Source organism: Camelina sativa, chromosome 8, assembly GCF_000633955.1.
Source record: "Camelina sativa cultivar DH55 chromosome 8, Cs, whole genome shotgun sequence".
Classification (NCBI taxonomy): Eukaryota; Viridiplantae; Streptophyta; class Magnoliopsida; order Brassicales; family Brassicaceae; genus Camelina; species Camelina sativa.
Window position 1 is genome coordinate 2,635,204 of NC_025692.1, and position 19,971 is coordinate 2,655,174.

The window sequence follows — 19,971 nt, forward strand, 5'->3', positions numbered from 1 at the left end:
TGGCAAGCAGGCGGAGTGTGCTGGTATATCATTATATATTTATTTTATTATATTCCCTCCTATTTTTTTTTTTTTTTTTTTAATACTGTAATATTATTTTTGCTTTGAGTATTTTGACTCTATCTATATAATACTAGATTTTTTTTCTTAAGAGTTAGATAATGTGCTATTGAATTTTCTTTAACTGGTGTTCTTTTAGATTTATTTCTATATATTTATTATTTTGCAATTAAAAACCTCTCATATATATTTTTTATTTAATAGACGACAATTTTTGTTTTTAGATTACAATATTCGGAGTGGTTTACAATATTTATGAACAAAGAGAATGGGTTGACATTTATGAAAAAGTTCCTTAACTTATATACCACATAAATCCAATTTATATATATTTCTTTTTTAAAAAAGTTCAATTTTATACATGTCATATTCATATGTCCAATACAAAATAATATGCCAAAATTGTTGGCAAGGCAATTAGCATTCCAAATATCACCCTGAAAAAAATCAAAACCAAAACCAAAAATATATATAAATAAATAGTATTGACAAGAAGAAGAAAAGAAAAAAAAAAAACAAAATTGTATATAGTATTATTAATTTACCCAGTACTAACAATCTCCGGATGAAGATTGTACTCTTTTGCAAAAACAAATAGCACTACTCCTTGAGGCAATGCAGCCTATATATATACGCAACACAAACCATACATTAAGTACACATGATCAATTAATTAACAATGATTCGTTCTAATCAATTCTATTTTTTTTTTGTACCTGTAGTATTGCGATTTTGAAGAGATTATGTCGTAATCTCATGATAAACACAGAAGCAATCATAAGAGCAGGTCCTAATACGAACTTGAGGACCATTGCTATAACCGCCATTTTTGTTCCACATGCTATGATACTCCTTTGTGATGCCATGAACAGACCTGTTTTAATTCACATAGTTAATTTTATAATTTATGAACTTCACATTTTTGTGTGTGTGTAGAGATAATAATTAAGATATATATATATATATATATATAGCGCTTTCTTACCCAAGCTGAACATGGCCATTCCTAAGCCTCCATCAGATATCATGTGTATTGATTTATCGATCATCTCTGGCAGTTCCCATCCCAATCTGTTGGGAAAGATATATATTTGTTTTTTTTAATCATGAGTGACATTTAATGTGATAATAATGAACTTAAAAATAATTATAGCCAATCTTGATGATAGGTACTGGAATATCTACTTGACTATCACATTTCGATTCAATTAGAATTGAATTAATAAAGATGTGAAAAAATGATCAAACATAAAGCTTAGGAGAAGCTCACTACTAATTTATATCACTTTTCTTTTTAAAAATATAAAAAGAAAGAGAAAAAAAGATGTGAGATGAATAAAGATTGAATCTTTAGATGTGTAAGATGATTTATTAAGGATTGAACTAAGATGAATTTTGTTTTCATTCAAAAAGAAAATTTTGTTTTCACACCTGAAATGTAAAGTAGCCCAAATGATTCCGATCAGCGTTGCGTATGTATTAGGATTGATTATTAGCTTTCTGCAAGCTTTCAGTAGAACTTTCATAGTTCCAGTAGATCTTGTTCTCACTATCGCTACTTCATCTTCTCTTGGCTCTTCCTCCTCTCTATTTACTTCTTCATTTTCATTGCCTTGTTTTACAAGAAACCAAGGTTTTCATTAAAGGAATTGTTTCTTCATTTATCCAAAAACGGAAAGAGTTTTTTAGTTATATACCTCCTGTATTATGTTCCGTGGAAGATCCAGAAGATGTTTTCGCCCTTGCAGCATTAATCTCAAACAAGAAGAGCAAGATGGTGTACCAAATCAAGCTCTGCAACACAACAATCTGCCTCAAGATGCTCGAAGCTTCATCTCCATAGATGGCAGCCAAGATTGGGATTCCAAGAATGAGAGTGTTTGGAAACACGGATATAGATAACCCGATTATGACCCAACCTAGTCTTCCTCCTCTTCCTCCTGTTGGATGCCAGAATCTTAAAACCACGGCTAACACAACAAGGGCTAAGAGTTTCTGGAGAATGTCCGAGAGAATGAGTTTAGGGTTCATCTTGAAGGGGTTGTTTTGAGAGATTATCTGAAAAGAAAGCAAAGGGATAGAGAATTTTGCGACGAATTTGTTGATGCCTGCGCATTGCTCGGGTGTGAAGAGCTGTAGATGTTTTGCAGAGAGATAACCTAAGATCATTGAGACATAGAGAGGAACAGTTGCTGAAACAACATGGTAGACATCAAGCCAAGAGATCATTTTTTTGTTTTCCAAGATCAAATTGTACAAATGGTTTTTCTATTGTCTAAAATTGTTTAATTTTCATACAATAGAAAACCAAAACAGACAATGAAAGATCTGAAAGGAAACTCGAAGAGGAACAGTTTCTTCCAAATGAATGGAAAGAAACTGTTTGATCTTATGGCATATATATATGTGTGTAAAGTTGATGGCTTTTTCTCTCTTTTGTTGAAATGTGGAACTCTCTTGAATTTCAAGGTTTTTGATTCCACAATGGAATTTTTGTTTCAAAGGGAAGAAAAATGAAACAAAAACTCTGGATTAAATTTGTTTTCTTATTATTGTTTGAAAGAACAAAATTTTCCCTATTCTCTAGCATTCTTGTTGAATTATTTTTTTAAAACACCGCAATATTCCTTTTTCTTTGAATAAATTGGCATTTTTATTCTTGCCAAATTTATATAAGAAAAGAAAGAAAAAAACTAAAGATATAAAGAGAAGGCTGTTTAATTTGTCTTTTGCATGAACAAAGAAGAGCTAAATATGCTCCAACAGAACTTTAGTTTTATAGCCTTTGATTTTTTCTTACCTTAGATACTTAAACTGATTTAAAAAAAAAATTACAAACCGCTTTACTAATATGCAAATATAATTTATCACCAATGTTATGATGTATAAAAATTTCTAGTCAAATAAGATAGGGATAGTATAAGGTACCATATGTCCTTAAAGTAATGATAGTAATTCCTAAATATGACATACACATATGTACATAATGCGTATACATGATTATTTAATTAATTAGCCGATATTTTCACCAAACATCATTGGCATTTTGTTTTTGTTTTTGAAGAGCAAGATCATAGGCATATATGACATGAGAACAAAAAGAAAACTAAAAGAATAAAGAAGTTAATTGAGAAGGAAGTAATCAGGAAGCATAATATTTGTTTGTTTCTAAAATTGGTTTGAAGATTGAGAACTAAGCTTATTCTTTTGTAAACATATATGGAAATTTTGGTTTTCTCTTTTTTGCTAAATTGAGAATTGTCTCTTTCTTTTGGTTTGCTTCTTACAAGAAGGAAGCAAATGCTTACCATTTTAGATTGAACCTGAGAAACTTTGGAACATTTGAAAGCTAAATTTGTCTGTGGCAACGAATCAAAGCCTCATGAAGTTCTTTTTAAAAATGTTAGCAACATATGTTCTTTTTAAAAAAAATAATATGTTAACAACATTAAGAAGTTCAAATCATTTTTTCTACAAATGTACAATCATAAATAACTTCATATATTGTCTTGGTGAATGCTTAATTATAATAAGATATTCTTACGTTTTTGTACTGAACTAATGGCACTTTTATTGTATTCATATATAAGAACTTACAAATCAATATTCATCCCATTGAAGATATAAATGATTTTTTGCTTGAGTGAACTTTGTAACGAAAATGAATTGTTAGAAACCATCTAAGTTCTTCTTATATAGTAATTTTTCGAAGTAAAGTATTATACAAGTCAGTAAATACAATCAACATCTATGAAGAAAGAAACATAGCATGTCCATCAATCTAGGTGTCTTTCTATTGAAACAACAGATCAAAATGAATGAAAAAAAATTCAAAATAAATATAGATTAAGATATATAATAGATCTTCCTATTGAAAACGCATATTTGTGGCTAACTCTATATGCTTAAGTACGTGAATGATCGACTTTGACTTTGTATGAGCATAAAGTAAATAACGCAAGAGCTTTGTTAACGGGGTTCAGTTTTTCCTACATCCCGGGACCTAGTCCAGAACAAATTCACTAGAACAAGATAGCAATTACAACTGCATATGATACAACACTAATATGCCTATCATTTTTTTCTAGCTGAATAAACCATCAAAAGATCTCTCTATCTTATTGATGGGGCGACACCACACATCTTGTGTGCATCTCTCAAAACTACCTTGAAGCGTGCAAGTCTTCATGAAGGACCTTCTTGGTATTTATATCAATTGCCCAACCGCTAGGGTTGACAACTTTCCTATTATACAACAAATAGGAATTGGGAGATTAACAATTGCACAACCCCTAGGATTGACAAGTTTTCTATTATACAACAAACATGAATTTCCTATTATACAACAAATAGAAAAGTTTCTCTCCATGATTTCATCTTGAATCTTCCATTCAAGATGTTCATCCAGCTCAGCAGCCGCCACTTGGCTTGTCCAAGTCGGCCTTAAGCTTATGTACTCAAACTCTTTAATTGAGCTTCTTGTACTACTTCATGTATTAACGTCGGACTAGTACAAGAACTGGTTCAGACGTTTGATACATCCTCTAATATTTCTAACCGCAGAGTTGTTGATTCAACATCTTATCTTCTTTGCTTTGTATTAATCAATGTGTCAGCACAATTACCAAGTGCTACTTTGCTCTACCAGCATATGTATCAAGTAATACTTCATTCCTTGTGTTAGTTCTGTCAACTCTCTTTGTTTGAACTACTGTTGCACTACCACTGTGACATATGTGATGTATTTTTGTATCCATGTTTCATCCATTACAGCCACTTAGCAGAGATTTCACCACATGTTCTAAACCTTATAAAACTTCATTCAACACAACATCTTCACCTATTTTTATCTCAAATAAACCTAAACAAAGGAAAATTTTGGGTGCTAAAAATGATGAATTTAAAATAAAAATGAAGAAACTATCCACAAATTAAAAATGACGGCTCTCCATCCTTAGCGGTACATTTCTAAAATTGGAGATTACTTCTTAATCAACTTTATTTAAACATCAAAACTTCACATATTTAAAAATTCGTAGTACGATTCATCATCTAGAGGCTTTAGGCTCTCAAAGAAAAAGAAAAAAAATATAGAAAAACGACCTAAAGCCATGTCGAAAGCTTCGTAATTCTCCATTTAAATCTTAACCCCTTAAGAAAATAAGGGAACAAGAAAAGATTGTTTAGATATTAGCAAACTGTTTTCTAAGAAAAAAAAAAAGAAAAAAAAAAAAAAAAAAAAAAAAAAAAAAAGAAGAAAAAAGATGGAGATGGCTAGGTTGTTAAAGTTGATGTTTATGTTTTGTATTGCCGGTCTGATTCCGACCATACGAGGCAACATTTCTGAGTTGGACGAGTATTGGTCGCGACGAGCCGACGAAGCCCGAGAATTCACTCTACAAGCTTATCATTCTGATCCTTACGAAATCGTCGATCACTTTCATGAGCGTCATTACGAGTAAGTCAAGTCAATATCTGAGTTCGAACCCAAAAACATTACTGTGTTTGATTCCTGTGTTTTGGTTTGGTGTATATATATATGTAGCAACTCTACTGATGCTACGGAGACCGAGGAAGATGGCGCTGTGCAGCTTGAAGAGGAACATGGCGGTGCGCAGCCTGAAGAGGAACATAGCGGTGCGCAGCTTGAAGAGGAACATGGCGGTGCGAAGCCTGAAGAGGAGGAAGAAGAGGGTATTAAAATGGTCGGAAACTCGACAAAGAGCACGAGACGAAGCCTAAGAGGTAAAGGCAAAGGAAAATGGAGTAAGCTTAAGGGACCTTGTACCGCAAGTAACCCGATAGATAAATGTTGGCGTTGCCGTACGAATTGGGCCAAGCGTCGTAAGAAGCTTACACGCTGCGTCCGAGGGTTCGGCCACAGGACGACTGGAGGAAAACGCGGACGCATCTATGTGGTCACAAGCAACCTCGACGAGGACATGGTGAACCCGAAACCCGGGACATTGCGTCACGCCGTAATCCAGAAGGAACCTCTCTGGATCATTTTCAAGAACGATATGAGCATTCGTTTAAGCCAAGAGCTTCTGATTAATAGCCACAAGACGATTGATGCACGAGGAGCTAATGTCCATATCGCGCATGGCGCAGGGATCACGATGCAGTTTGTGAAAAACGTCATCATCCATGGATTGCACATTCACCACATTTCCNTACGAGTAAGTCAAGTCAATATCTGAGTTCGAACCCAAAAACATTACTGTGTTTGATTCCTGTGTTTTGGTTTGGTGTATATATATATGTAGCAACTCTACTGATGCTACGGAGACCGAGGAAGATGGCGCTGTGCAGCTTGAAGAGGAACATGGCGGTGCGCAGCCTGAAGAGGAACATAGCGGTGCGCAGCTTGAAGAGGAACATGGCGGTGCGAAGCCTGAAGAGGAGGAAGAAGAGGGTATTAAAATGGTCGGAAACTCGACAAAGAGCACGAGACGAAGCCTAAGAGGTAAAGGCAAAGGAAAATGGAGTAAGCTTAAGGGACCTTGTACCGCAAGTAACCCGATAGATAAATGTTGGCGTTGCCGTACGAATTGGGCCAAGCGTCGTAAGAAGCTTACACGCTGCGTCCGAGGGTTCGGCCACAGGACGACTGGAGGAAAACGCGGACGCATCTATGTGGTCACAAGCAACCTCGACGAGGACATGGTGAACCCGAAACCCGGGACATTGCGTCACGCCGTAATCCAGAAGGAACCTCTCTGGATCATTTTCAAGAACGATATGAGCATTCGTTTAAGCCAAGAGCTTCTGATTAATAGCCACAAGACGATTGATGCACGAGGAGCTAATGTCCATATCGCGCATGGCGCAGGGATCACGATGCAGTTTGTGAAAAACGTCATCATCCATGGATTGCACATTCACCACATTTCCGAGAGTAGCGGTGGTATGATCCGAGACTCGGTAGACCATTTCGGAATGAGGACTAGAGCCGATGGAGACGGTTTATCGATTTACGGTTCGTCTAACATTTGGCTTGACCATATTTCGATGTCAAAATGTCAAGATGGACTCATTGATGCCATCGTTGGATCCACTGGCATTACAATCTCTAACTCTCACTTCACCCACCACAACGATGTGAGCATCCAAATTTATCCGTATTACTTTAAGATTACATTATATATTGATCATTGATATTAACCACTAAATTTGCATTTTTTGGGGATTTGTCTGCGCGCGTGTNGTTGGCGTTGCCGTACGAATTGGGCCAAGCGTCGTAAGAAGCTTACACGCTGCGTCCGAGGGTTCGGCCACAGGACGACTGGAGGAAAACGCGGACGCATCTATGTGGTCACAAGCAACCTCGACGAGGACATGGTGAACCCGAAACCCGGGACATTGCGTCACGCCGTAATCCAGAAGGAACCTCTCTGGATCATTTTCAAGAACGATATGAGCATTCGTTTAAGCCAAGAGCTTCTGATTAATAGCCACAAGACGATTGATGCACGAGGAGCTAATGTCCATATCGCGCATGGCGCAGGGATCACGATGCAGTTTGTGAAAAACGTCATCATCCATGGATTGCACATTCACCACATTTCCGAGAGTAGCGGTGGTATGATCCGAGACTCGGTAGACCATTTCGGAATGAGGACTAGAGCCGATGGAGACGGTTTATCGATTTACGGTTCGTCTAACATTTGGCTTGACCATATTTCGATGTCAAAATGTCAAGATGGACTCATTGATGCCATCGTTGGATCCACTGGCATTACAATCTCTAACTCTCACTTCACCCACCACAACGATGTGAGCATCCAAATTTATCCGTATTACTTTAAGATTACATTATATATTGATCATTGATATTAACCACTAAATTTGCATTTTTTGGGGATTTGTCTGCGCGCGTGTGTAGGTGATGTTGCTTGGTGCGCAAAACACGAACGAAGCGGACAAGCATATGCAAGTCACAGTGGCCTATAACCATTTTGGTAAAGGACTTGTACAGAGGATGCCTAGGATCCGATGGGGATTTGTTCATGTTGTGAACAACGACTACACTCATTGGGAGCTTTACGCAATTGGAGGTAGTCAAGGTCCAACAATTCTCAGCCATGGAAACCGATTCATAGCTCCTCCACACAAACCTCATTACAGAGAGGTACGTAAAAAAAATACCAAAATGAGAAGTTTGGGGTATATATATTAGATTTTTGTAAAACTTATAAAAAATATGAATGAATGTGTAGGTGACAAAGAGGGACTATGCTCCGGAGGACGAGTGGAAACACTGGATCTGGAGATCCGAGAAAGATGTATTCATGAACGGAGCTTATTTCAGACAATCTGGTAACCCTCATTTCAAATGCGCACACACTAGGAAACAAATGATCAAACCCAAAAATGGAATGGCTGTTTCTAAGCTGACCAAGTACGCTGGAGCACTTGATTGCAGAGTCGGAAAACGCTGTTAGAACGTTTCTTTTTAATGTACTACTGAATGTCTCAAAGACAATTTTTTTCCAACATTTTGATTTTTTTGCTTCTAATCTAGTTCAGGAAATAAAGAATTAAGGGGTAAAAATGATTAAACAACAACAAAAAAAGCTCTAATTTGTAAGGATATTTTTTTGTTTGTTTGTGTAATGATTAACAAGTTATATATATAAAAAAGCAAGCGAATACAGCTGCTTCTTGTACTATAAGTACATAGTCCACTTTCCACATTTGGTCGCTTCAGTTCAGTAATTTTATTGTGTGTTTTGACCAACATGTATATAATATTTTGTGTTATTATACGGATTTAAATCCGCCTAAAACACATTCCTAAAAATAAAAAGTGTGTTAACAACATGTTATTTAAGGGTAGATGACAGTGAATATTAGAGATTTTTTTTATATTAAGAAAAATATCATCAGCAAAGAGAATAGAGTTGGAACCATACAATCAAACATGTTCCGATTTTTGCGAGCAATTCCGATTTGTTATGTGCTTTTTAATTGCTTCATTGTCAAAGATCTCAAATAATTATACGACCTGAAAATAAATAAAATAATCTTGACAAAGAATATCAAAGGATGCCAAAACAAATACTATATATATATTTTTAAAATATGTATAAAAATTAAGATAACAAAAAACAAAGATTCCTAGTACTCATTCCCATACAATCCGGCGAGGAAAAAAAGATTTCAAGGCCAAACTCGGCATTTTCCTTATCTAATCTATACACGAATGCCTTCACTTAAAGCAAACGCATAAACAAACATAGCCACCACCAAAAAAAACACACAAACAAAACCATCCTCTGATTGTAAAGTAGTTCAAAAAACACATCCAAGTTACTTTTTTTCATTCCTATTTGTGGAATGAATCAATATTTCCATATCGATGAATCAACCATTCGTAAGTTAATTTGATTGCATTGTAAGATGATAAAATCCGGTTTAAGCATAACCGAGTAAACCGAGCAAGTGGTAATGTATAAAAAACATTTTAGTGTGTGCGTACAATTCCAAATCTACCCCTTTGCGAAGACCGAAACGGAAAAAAAAAAAAAAAAAAAAGAATTCCGCTGTTTGAGAAAACAAAACAGAGAGCCCATAGGATTTGAAAAGAATGGCCCCTGGTTTTGTATTGGTAATGGTATCTCTCTATCTTCTCTTTTTTCTTATAGTATTATTTTTTTTTCCTTTTCTTTTCTTTTTCCCCTGTTTTATACTTCTCTCTCAATTCATTCTTCTCTTCTTTAAACCATTCCCCAGATTCAGATTTTTTTTTTAATATTTTCAGTGCTATTAGGTTGAGTTTGGTGAGATTTATGGGGTTTGAGATGAAACCAGAGAAAGATGTTTTGGAATTGATTTCTAGTAAGAATCAATGTAAGGCTAATCCCAATTCTGTTAACAAGAAGAAGAAGAAGAAGAACAAGAAGGTGCTGATGACATGGCGACGGAAGAATAAGATTGATTCTCCGGTTGATGATGAGATCACGCCGGTGCGGCGGCTGTTTAATACTTGCAAACAAGTGTTCTCTGATTGTGGTCCTGGTGTTGTTCCTTCTCTAGATAAAATCCAACTCCTACGAGAGATTCTTGGTATTCACATTTTTTTTATCAGATTCTTGTTTTAGGTTTTTTCATAAGTTTTGAGTTTTTCATTTGTTGGTTTTTGATTTATATCAGACAATATGAAACCAGAGGATGTCGGTTTAACTCCGACCATGCCGTATTTCCGACCAAACGTCGGACTAGATAATGGGTCTTCGCCGCCGATAACGTATCTGCATCTACACGAATGTGCTCAATTCTCGGTATAAAAAGAAACACTCTCACTTGTATGTTGTTCTCTTTCTTGTGGTATAAGTAATCATGATGATTNGGGTTTTTTTTTTTTTTTTTTTTTTATGGCAGATTGGGATATTCTGTTTGCCGCCTTCTGGTGTCATTCCGCTTCATAACCATCCAGGGATGACTGTTTTTAGTAAGATACTCTTTGGTACAATGCACATCAAGTCGTATGATTGGGTGGTTGATGCTCCAAGTAAGTTTACTTTCATCCCAAGAAAACTTTTGTGAGACTGTGAGAGTACTTGTTTGTTATTGTCATCTTGCAGTTACTATATATGGTTGGTTCATTAGATATTAGAATGAGCATTGTGATATAAGGGAAAAAAAAAATAAGTCACTTTTAACTTCTTATGTAGAAGATCCAATATCCCAATTTGGTTCAACGTTATAGGCTATGATTGGTAATACCTAAAGTGGTGGGGAACGTTGATAGTATTATAGGGGATGTGGTGTACCACTTTTTTTCATTTACACTGTTTTGCGAAATTTTGCCATCCCGCAGCGCAGTGTTACCACTTACCAAGCAAATTAAGTTGTAATGTCTCCGTATTAGACTTAATGTTACTGTAAGTAAAGTTAATTCGCTTTGGTCTACTCTAATCACAACTGTAGTGAGAGATCCAAAAACACGGCTAGCGAAATTGAAGGTGGACTCAACATTCACCGCGCCATGTAACGCCTCGATTTTGTATCCGGATGATGGCGGGAACATGCATCGGTTCACAGCTAAAACAGCTTGCGCGGTGCTAGACGTGCTCGGGCCCCCTTACTCCAATCCGGAAGATTGCACTTATTTTCTAGACTTCCCTTTCGACAAACCCTCATCAGGTCAGCTTCTTATATAACATACTAATCATGAATAGTCTTTACATCATAATTAGACATGTCGATTAAAAGTTAACTATCATAAATAGACATGTCGATTAAAAGTTTACTATCATAATTAGACATGTCGATTAAAAGTTTATGTTGTTTTCAGGGGATGATGAGGTGTTTAGATGTGAAGAAGAGGAGAAGGAAGGTTATTATGCATGGTTGCAAGAAAGGGATGATAATCCAGAAGATCATACGAACGTAGTTGGAGCATTATACAGAGGCCCAAAGGTTGATGATTGAGAGCTCTTTTATCCTTTTCACTTTTCAGATTTCGAATCAGCTTTTTTTTTCCTNTTTTTTTTTTTTTTTTTTTTTTTTTTCTTTCTTTTCTTTAGTTTAAATTCTTCTTTGTACATAAAAAAGAACAGGAAAGCAACACAGGAAAATAGGAAAGAACTTTACTGGTTTTAGTCTAAATCTTGGTCTCTATGTTCAAGTTCTTTCTTTCCAATAGTAGTAACCAAAATAAAATGGACTTGACTTGATATGTATTCAGAATCAGGGGTTTTAGAATTTGTTTTGATTGTTTTTTTTTTTTGTTGATTAAATCTTGAGTTGATCTCCATTTTCTAATGATATAAACACACACAATAACATTTAACAAAAGGAAAAATCAATTTGTTTGAATGCAAGGTTAGTTCGTTTGAGAAGTTGATCTTTTTGGTTCATTCATAGATTTTGGTCTGACAAAAAATAGAAAAAACCATTGTGTCGTCTGTTGCAAACGTTTTTAGTTTATTATAAAAGTTTTTATGATCTTATTTATTTATGATCAATATGAAAATTATTATACTCCTAAATACAAATTCCTTTGAAGTTGAATAGTTTTACCATTGAAGAGGACTCATACTTCAAATATCTAAGTCTTTGTATACTTGAAAAATGAAGTAGCTCTTGGTGATGCTCTTACTCTTAGCTTGGATGGCTTTGATATAATTATTGCATATGGATTGTAGAAAAAAAATCTTCATTTCGTTATCAATTATTGGAGGAGATCCCATTGTTAGAGAACTAAATTAATTTCTGAACGTTGCGTTGTTTCTTTCTTTTCCTTTTCTGTTGAGGTTGTATGCTGACTTAGGACAAAGTACTTGGATATATTCCAAGCAACGATATAGCAATTGCAACGATATAGCAATTAACCGGATAGTTGGTTTAAGAACTTTGGAATTTAAACCGGCCGATGTGCTCAATTTCCACGGAGAAGAGTACTACAAGATGTACATGGACATGTACTATGATTCCTTCAACTTAAAATCAAGACTATATATCTGCTAATTTAAAATTGATTAGTTTTGAATTCAAATATCTTGGATAATGCATAGAGATGGGAGCCTTAACCCAACAAAAAATAATTAAATAACAATTCATTCAATGACCAATCTTAAACCATTGACCTAAAATTTCAATATAGAGAATCTCCAACTTGTCTTTTAAACTTTATAAATCTTTCTTTCTTTATTTGTTTAATTTCAATGTCTAAATCTAAACCATTGACCTTAGGTCATTATACAATCTGTTCGCAAGTTGATGACACAAAAATAACTTGTAAGTTTAGTATAACTGTATTTCGTATTAATGACCAGCAAATGCGAATTCTTCGTCACAATGTACACAATGTAAATATCAAACATTTTATACTAACAATTTTATTTATCACATCTCTCTAAATATACATAAATATAAAAACGAGATTACAGTAACATTAAATTGAAAATCAACAGATACAGATTATTGGTTATTTTCATGCCAAAAAAACTTCATTAATATCAAATCGAGATTACAGTAACATTAAATTTAAAATCATATAATTAATAATTTCATTCAAATTTTCGTCGGAAGTAATAGAAATTGAGAAGGTCATTTCCAAAAAAAAAATTGTAAGTGTTTTGGATATATTAACCAGATAACCCAATTCTATGAAAGTTCAGGTCAAGATCGCTGATCTGTCTTTGCAATGCAAGTCTTAGAGACATGCTAGTTGACCCTTTCATTCACTCATTGTCTGAAAAATTCAATTTATTTCTTGCAAATTTACTATTAAACAGTGTGACCATATGAACATAACTAATACACTGGAACTGATTAAAGAAAATTATCGCTAATATATAGGAAGAAAAATAATTAATACAGTTGACCAAAGACTTTTTATTGTCTAAATAAGACTAAAAGGTTGATAATCTTCCTTTGTCCTACTATGGATGATTTAAGCATCAATAGTTTTCCACATAAAAATATTAAAATTTCAGCATCACTCTTTAAAATTTAACTGAAGGGTTAGTCATCACAAAAAAAAACAAAAAAAAACAAAAACAAAAACTTTTTCATTAAAAAGATGAAATTTACAGGTAAAGAGAGTAATGGCTTTGCAAAAAAAGAAAAAAAGAGTAATGGCGTACATCAACAAATTAACAAAAGATTATCATTAAACACTTTAAAATTTCCATGTAATTAGTACAAATAGTTTTACTTAGTTAATCGAATTAATCATGTGGGACGTGCTAATGTAATATCTCATTACTAATTTAATAGTTAGCTGTTCTATTTGATGTCAAAAAAAAAAGAAAAAAGAAAAAAAGTAAGCCGTTTTGTTTAATCAATTAAACAAAAGCCACATTGCAACCACGATGTTTACTTAACCTTATAATGAACTGTTCACATTTATAATATTTAACAAGAAAGTCTTTAGTTTATATATTTAACAAATTTGCGCAAAAGGGATGATGTATGTAAGTTGAGTTGATCAAAATGTTTACTAATATTTTTTTTGAGATAAAAAATAGAAAACTTGGATCCCCAAAAGATAAAAAAATGAAAACTTGGATCGAGACCCAATTAAGTATTCAAGATTCAACTTGGCTATATGTAAATTTAATCATATTCACGAAATAAATTTATTAAATGCTGTGCGATCATAATCAAAAATCCGTTTTTATTCCTTTTTCTTCTTATAGTTAGGTACGGCACTACGAACATTTATAAATTATAGTATTGATTTGAAAAAAAACTATAAATTGTTAGGTTTGAAGAATTGGAGACAGGAAAGACGGCACTACGAACTTTATAATTTTTTTTTTTTTTTTTTACAATTTGCTAGCTTATATCAATAAGAAATGGTTAGCTACTTAATGTGCTCCCTTCGTAATTTTACTTGTTTACGAATAACGCTCATATGTGTATAATTATAAATAATAAAATATGTATTTCCTTATATCTAAGAGTTGAAACTAAACTATTTCTATATGTTACTTTCTATAATAAGAGCTAGAATAGAACCAACGAATAATGCATGTTTCTTTTTCAACGCCATGCAGATGCAGCGTTACGTCATTGACGAAATTTGACAACTATATATATCAAGTATCAACTATGTGAAGCATTTGACATTCGCAAGTTAATTGGTTATAAAATGATTAAATGAAAATAGATGTAACAAAAATATGATAATAACATTGGAAAAAATGATTAATATTTTTATTAGCAAAGTCAATAGTTGACGAAATCATATAATTACCGTGTGTGACCAGCGTATTGACCGGTATACGCACCCTTTGGCCTACCATATGAACAAGGTTTACATTACATATATAACATTAATCAAATGCCTAATGCTGTTACTTCGAAAGAATTGAACGAGGAGCCGTATGAGGTGAAAATCTCAGATCCTTTTTTGGCTCTCTCTTTAGCTCTATGTCTCTTATCCTTTCTCTTGTTATGTGCATGATTTGACTTTTTATAGATTTGTTACTTAATGACCTATTGTTGAATTATACTCGAATCTAATTCAAATAAAATACTTATTTTCTGGTAAAGATTAATAATACTAAACAAATATCTAAAGTTAAAAAATATACAGAATAAAATGTTAGAAACCCTAAGTAAAGAAGTAACGAATGTACATATAAGAAAATGGCATTTTTTTGTCACTCACATGGTAGAACACAAAATCCGAAGAATTATGTCGTGATTATACAATTTCTGTTACCAAACAGAAATATTATCGTCTATATATGTACACTTGGATAAACTGAATGGTATGTCTCTGTGATTGTGTAAATTGGTACAAATTTGGAAAACATGTGTTTGATGAGGGAGGCCTAATAAATACACTAAATAAAGGAACAATATAGATTTAAAGAGTTGACGAATGCTCATGTGGATGTGAGGCCAAGAAATATAAGTCTTCTCCCATGAAGCTTCAAGGACATATCCTTTCACATTATACAATCTCTATTTGACGCCGTACATTTAGGCTCTTTCTTATAGGAATTAACTAGTTTCATTTATTGCATTTGGACATTTTAATAGTGTACTCTAATTTAATAATCAAGATCCATATAGACTCTACCTACACTTGGTTCAATTAATAAGAAGGAAATTTATACTCCTTATTAAAATTCATCAAAGTTTACATGTAAAAGTTCTTCATTAGGTTTATGTTAAATACCATTAAATTCACTAATATGTATTCAAATTTATTTTTATGCTTTTTAAAAGTCAAAACATACAAAAAGATTCGAAAATTATACTACTAACTATGATTAAAAAGGTATTTTTTTTTATGTACTAGTTGTAATATTTATTTTAATTGACCCTACTAAAACGGAGAAGTGGTAATATTATCAACAAAGTCAGGAAACAATTTATTTATTTTCCCTAGTTAGTTTAGAATATATTACACAGATATGATTGGAGGAAAAAGTACCAAAATTCAATTAAAATAAAATAAAAAATTGAACATGTTGAAGTGTTGACGCTTTGGGTCCCCTCGAAGAAACTACACACAAACACATATGGCTATAAGTAAAGCGTTTGATATTCTGTTTATGGAGAAGAAATAGAGACAACAAAGAGAGAAAGATAATTCAAACAACAAGAAGAAGACAAAGATCTTTTACATTTCTAGCAATGGAGGTTCTCTTGAAGTTACCCGCTTCAGATTCTCCTCTTAAGGATAAGGTTTTTGGATCTGTTAAGGTAAATATACCAACTCTATATGTTAATATACAGAAACTATATATGTCAATGAAAGAACTCCTTGGACAATTTTAGATTTAGTTGAGAAGTTAATCAATTTTTTTATGCAATGATCTTTTTATTAGGATGATGGTGATCATCAAGAACTTGAATCTGCCAAGGCCGAGATGAGCGAGGTGAAGGAAGAGAACGAGAAGCTTAAAGGGATGCTGGAACGAATTGAAAGTGATTACAAAACTCTCAAACTCAGATTCTTCGACATAATTCAACAAGAACCTTCAGACAACCCAACCCAAAACCAAAATCATCCCAAGCCAAATACGACAGATTTGAGTTCTTTTGATCAAGAACGCGAGCTTGTATCACTTTCACTCGGGAGAAGAAGTTCTTCCCCGAGTGATAGCATCCCCAAAAAGGAAGAGAAAGACGCAAAGAGCGCAGAATTCAACGCTGACAAAGAGTTGACCAAGGCCGGCTTGACCTTAGGGATCAATAACGGCGACGGCCGTGAATTAAACGTGAGTTTATCTATGGATAACACGGCCAATTCTAGCCTGGAAAATAGCACAGAAGAAGCTCCTGGAGAAACCTGGCCGCCAAGTAAAGTTACCGGAAAGAGAAGCTCTCCGGCACCAGCCTCCGGTGGCGATGTTGAAGGTGAGGCCGGTCAACAAAACCATGTTAAGAGAGCTAGAGTTTGTGTTAGAGCAAGATGTGACACACCAACGGTACGTCCTTTTGATTTATATACATTCTAAATTGATCTATAACGTAACGTCGGTCATTGTAAAACAATTTGATTATGTATCTATGATCAATATTGATTCGGACATGCTTGTTATATGCTGTATAGATGAATGATGGTTGTCAATGGAGAAAATATGGACAAAAGATTGCAAAAGGAAACCCATGTCCACGAGCATATTATCGCTGCACGGTTGCACCTGGATGTCCAGTCAGAAAACAGGTATATATATCTACCAAATAACCCTGGTTTTTCATTTTTTTTTAAAGAAATTAGTTTGGTAAAGTATGAACTAGTCAAATTTTAATCGAAAAAACACTGTGATTGAATTTCATCTTGGTTTGGTTTGGATCTGATAGAGTTTTTTTTCATTCAGAAAAATATTAGACAATATGAAGGAAAAATTAAAGAATTTGTTGGTCTTTTCGATGAATTGTTTAGTTTAACTTGGTTAGATTAGATAGAGGCATCATGAACCATTTATTATTCAACATCGTTCGCAGACTAGTAGTTTGAATGGTGTCCATAGACATCAAAATTGAACAATCCTTACTATATAGTACTATGACAACGACTGTTTTGTTTTCTTGCGTTTGTGTTTTCCTTATGTTATCGTAGAAATATTTGTAGCGGCCAATGTAACATCCAAACAAAAAAAAAGATCTAACAATTTCTCTTAAACAATGATTGGTTTTAGGTCCAAAGATGTGCAGATGACATGTCCATACTAATCACAACCTATGAAGGAACACACAGCCACCCTCTTCCACTCTCAGCCACCACAATGGCCTCCACCACCTCAGCCGCCGCCTCCATGATCCTCTCCGGCTCCTCCTCCTCATCAGCCGCCGAAATAATAGGAAACAACCTATACGATAATTCAAGATTCAACAACAGCAACAAATCCTTCTATTCACCCACTCTTCACTCCCCATTACACCCCACCGTCACTCTAGACCTCACCGCCCCACAACACCCATCTTCTTCTTCATTGCCTTCTTTAAATTTCAACAAGTTCTCAAACTCTTTCCAAAGATTCCCATCCACAAGCCTAAATTTCTCGTCTAATGCATCGTCATCATCAACCTCGTCTAATCTTAACCTACCGGCGATTTGGGGTAATGGGTATTCTTCTTATACTCCATATCCTTACAATAACGTCCAGTTTGGGACGTCCAACCTAGGGAAAACAGTCCAAAATAGCCAGTCCTTAACAGAAACCCTAACAAAAGCGCTTACTTCCGACCCAAGTTTCCACTCGGTGATCGCAGCAGCGATCTCATCTATGGTGGGATCCAACGGGGAACAACAGGTCGCCGGTCCACGAAATTCCATTCAACAAACCACCACGACGAATAATAACAAAGGATGTGGAGGCTATTTTAGCAGCTTATTGATGTCTAACATAATGGCTAGTAATCAAACGGGTGCGTCTTTGGACCAACCATCGTCGCAACTTCCTCCCTTCTCTATGTTCAAGAATTCTTCTTCTTCGTCTTCTACGACTAGTTTCGTTAACAAGGAAGAGAAAAGCTAGAGGTTCTTCCTGTTTTTCTTCATTTTTGGGGTGATTTTTTTATTAGGTGTTTTAGTATATTGTATCAAAAGATGTTGATTCTTGTTCGTCCATCTCTCGAAAGTGTTTATTTTTTTGTTTTCAAGTTAGGAAACTGTGGAACAGAATTCAAATAAACCAAAATTAAATGTACAATTTTAATGTTTTTCTTGTGTATATAGCAAATATTTAATCTAATTGAATTTAGAATGAGATGATACAATTAATAATTCATTTATCTAGTAAAGTAATCAAAAGATAAAGAACAAGAGCAATGAAATTTGTGTTGTAGAACCTTTTCCTCCCCTTGTCCCCGATGTCGGCCTCACGCCGGTGGTCGGAAATTTCTTCTCATGACAAGAAAGAAGCGTAAACCGATTCGAGGAACTGTCCCCGGGTCGTCGAAGTTTGCAGCCGTGTACGCTAGAGCTACCGATTCCCTCGTCCCAAAAAATCGCTCGAGAGATGCCGCGGGTCGAAAGCCATTGGACCCCCCATCCCTGTGACACCCACTCAACCTTCAGACTCATCTTTGTCTACCATTTTGGCTCCAGATCTGCCATTAGTTGCTACCTCGATTTCTGTGTCAACTCCAGATCCAGTTACCACAGTGAAATCCCCTATCTCCATCGTTGAAGGCACAACCTTCGGTGTCGAGATTTCCATTCAAACAGAGTCCTGTGCTCAGGCCTCATCATATGCCCAATCGACTGTTTCACAAACAGACTTGGCCATCCCCTGTAAACCCACAGTGGTGAACCCTCCCCCCTCAACTGAGGAACATACCTCCCCCGAAAAGATGGCGACGAATGGAAGCCCCCGACTTCCTTCTGTAACCCCTACAAATACAAGCGTCACCGGCAAACAACCCTTAATAAAAAGAAACTTGGATCTCCTTTCACTCTCCCTTCCGGTGAACTGTGTGTAAACATTCCCAATGAGGTCATTGAACGCAACAAGAAAGCATGGGACTTCTTCATCATCGGTCAGTTCTATTCCGACCCTCCATCCCAGGGAACAATACACAACATTGTCAATGGTATTTGGAGTAAACAGAATAGAGGCATCACAGTTTCAAAGCTGGAAGGTAATGCGTTCCTCTTTCGAATTCCAAACACACTTACTCGTTGCAGAGTGCTCAATCAGCGGTTGTGTCAAATCGAGGGCAAAACTATGTTCGTGGCAAACTGGGAACCGAGAGTGATCCCCACCAAGCCATAATTATCCTCCTCCCCAATATGGCTTGAATTGCGAAATGTTCCTTTCCAGTTCTTCCATGAAGAAGGCCTCACTCGTATAGCCGGTCTAGTGGGTCATCCAAAGTGCTTACACTCTTCTACTGCTAACAAAACAAACCTGGAAGTTGCGAATGTTTTTACCACCATTGACCCGAGGAAGCCCCTGCCGGAGGCAGTAAACGTTCAGTTTGACTCAGGTG

The 19,971-nt window shown here is 35.1% G+C and overlaps 4 protein-coding genes across 5 annotated transcripts; 3 read left to right on the plus strand and 1 right to left on the minus strand.

Annotated features, from left to right (window-relative positions):
• Positions 411-2,598, minus strand: LOC104705785 (auxin efflux carrier component 8-like). The gene is made up of 6 exons (XM_010421860.1): positions 1,758-2,598; positions 1,492-1,672; positions 1,046-1,131; positions 777-934; positions 606-682; positions 411-497 (listed from the first exon to the last, which is right to left on the minus strand). The coding sequence occupies exons 1-6, from the start codon at positions 2,287-2,289 to the stop codon at positions 431-433; spliced, it is 1,101 nt and encodes a 366-aa protein (XP_010420162.1). The 5' UTR covers positions 2,290-2,598; the 3' UTR covers positions 411-430.
• On the plus strand, positions 5,110-8,700 carry LOC104705786 (probable pectate lyase 19). 2 transcript variants are annotated; one of them, XM_010421863.1, is made up of 5 exons: positions 5,110-5,518; positions 5,606-5,826; positions 6,527-7,161; positions 7,946-8,191; positions 8,280-8,700. In XM_010421863.1, exons 1-5 carry the CDS (start codon positions 5,325-5,327, stop codon positions 8,502-8,504), a joined length of 1,521 nt encoding a protein of 506 aa, XP_010420165.1. In that variant the 5' UTR covers positions 5,110-5,324; the 3' UTR covers positions 8,505-8,700. The 2 variants fall into 2 exon arrangements, with proteins under 2 accessions (XP_010420165.1, XP_010420164.1); XM_010421862.2 differs by having other exon boundaries at positions 5,606-5,637; positions 6,440-7,161.
• LOC104705787 (plant cysteine oxidase 1-like) lies at positions 9,715-11,747 on the plus strand. Its single transcript, XM_010421864.2, has 5 exons — positions 9,715-10,128; positions 10,216-10,343; positions 10,444-10,573; positions 10,993-11,208; positions 11,360-11,747. Exons 1-5 carry the CDS (start codon positions 9,852-9,854, stop codon positions 11,494-11,496), a joined length of 888 nt encoding a protein of 295 aa, XP_010420166.1. The 5' UTR covers positions 9,715-9,851; the 3' UTR covers positions 11,497-11,747.
• On the plus strand, positions 16,091-18,699 carry LOC104705788 (probable WRKY transcription factor 72). Its single transcript, XM_010421865.2, has 4 exons — positions 16,091-16,233; positions 16,359-16,961; positions 17,087-17,200; positions 17,676-18,699. Exons 1-4 carry the CDS (start codon positions 16,165-16,167, stop codon positions 18,513-18,515), a joined length of 1,626 nt encoding a protein of 541 aa, XP_010420167.1. The 5' UTR covers positions 16,091-16,164; the 3' UTR covers positions 18,516-18,699.

Bases quoted from the DNA above. Each gene is read 5' to 3' on its own strand.
- LOC104705785 (XM_010421860.1), bottom strand. From the start codon at position 2,289: ATGATCTCTTGGCTTGATGTCTACCATGTTGTTTCAGCAACTGTTCCT. The intron at 683-776 runs GTACAAAAAAAA...GTATATATATAG, and splicing joins TCAAAATCGCAATACTACAG to GCTGCATTGCCTCAAGGAGT. The intron at 498-605 runs GTAAATTAATAA...GATTTTTTTCAG, and splicing joins CCGGAGATTGTTAGTACTGG to GGTGATATTTGGAATGCTAA.
- LOC104705786 (XM_010421863.1), top strand. From the start codon at position 5,325: ATGGAGATGGCTAGGTTGTTAAAGTTGATGTTTATGTTTTGTATTGCC. The intron at 5,519-5,605 runs GTAAGTCAAGTC...ATATATATGTAG, and splicing joins TTTCATGAGCGTCATTACGA to CAACTCTACTGATGCTACGG. The intron at 7,162-7,945 runs GTGAGCATCCAA...GCGCGTGTGTAG, and splicing joins ACTTCACCCACCACAACGAT to GTGATGTTGCTTGGTGCGCA.
- LOC104705787 (XM_010421864.2), top strand. From the start codon at position 9,852: ATGGGGTTTGAGATGAAACCAGAGAAAGATGTTTTGGAATTGATTTCT. The intron at 10,129-10,215 runs GTATTCACATTT...GATTTATATCAG, and splicing joins ACTCCTACGAGAGATTCTTG to ACAATATGAAACCAGAGGAT. The intron at 10,574-10,992 runs GTAAGTTTACTT...TCACAACTGTAG, and splicing joins TTGGGTGGTTGATGCTCCAA to TGAGAGATCCAAAAACACGG.
- LOC104705788 (XM_010421865.2), top strand. From the start codon at position 16,165: ATGGAGGTTCTCTTGAAGTTACCCGCTTCAGATTCTCCTCTTAAGGAT. The intron at 16,234-16,358 runs GTAAATATACCA...TCTTTTTATTAG, and splicing joins AGGTTTTTGGATCTGTTAAG to GATGATGGTGATCATCAAGA. The intron at 16,962-17,086 runs GTACGTCCTTTT...TATGCTGTATAG, and splicing joins CAAGATGTGACACACCAACG to ATGAATGATGGTTGTCAATG.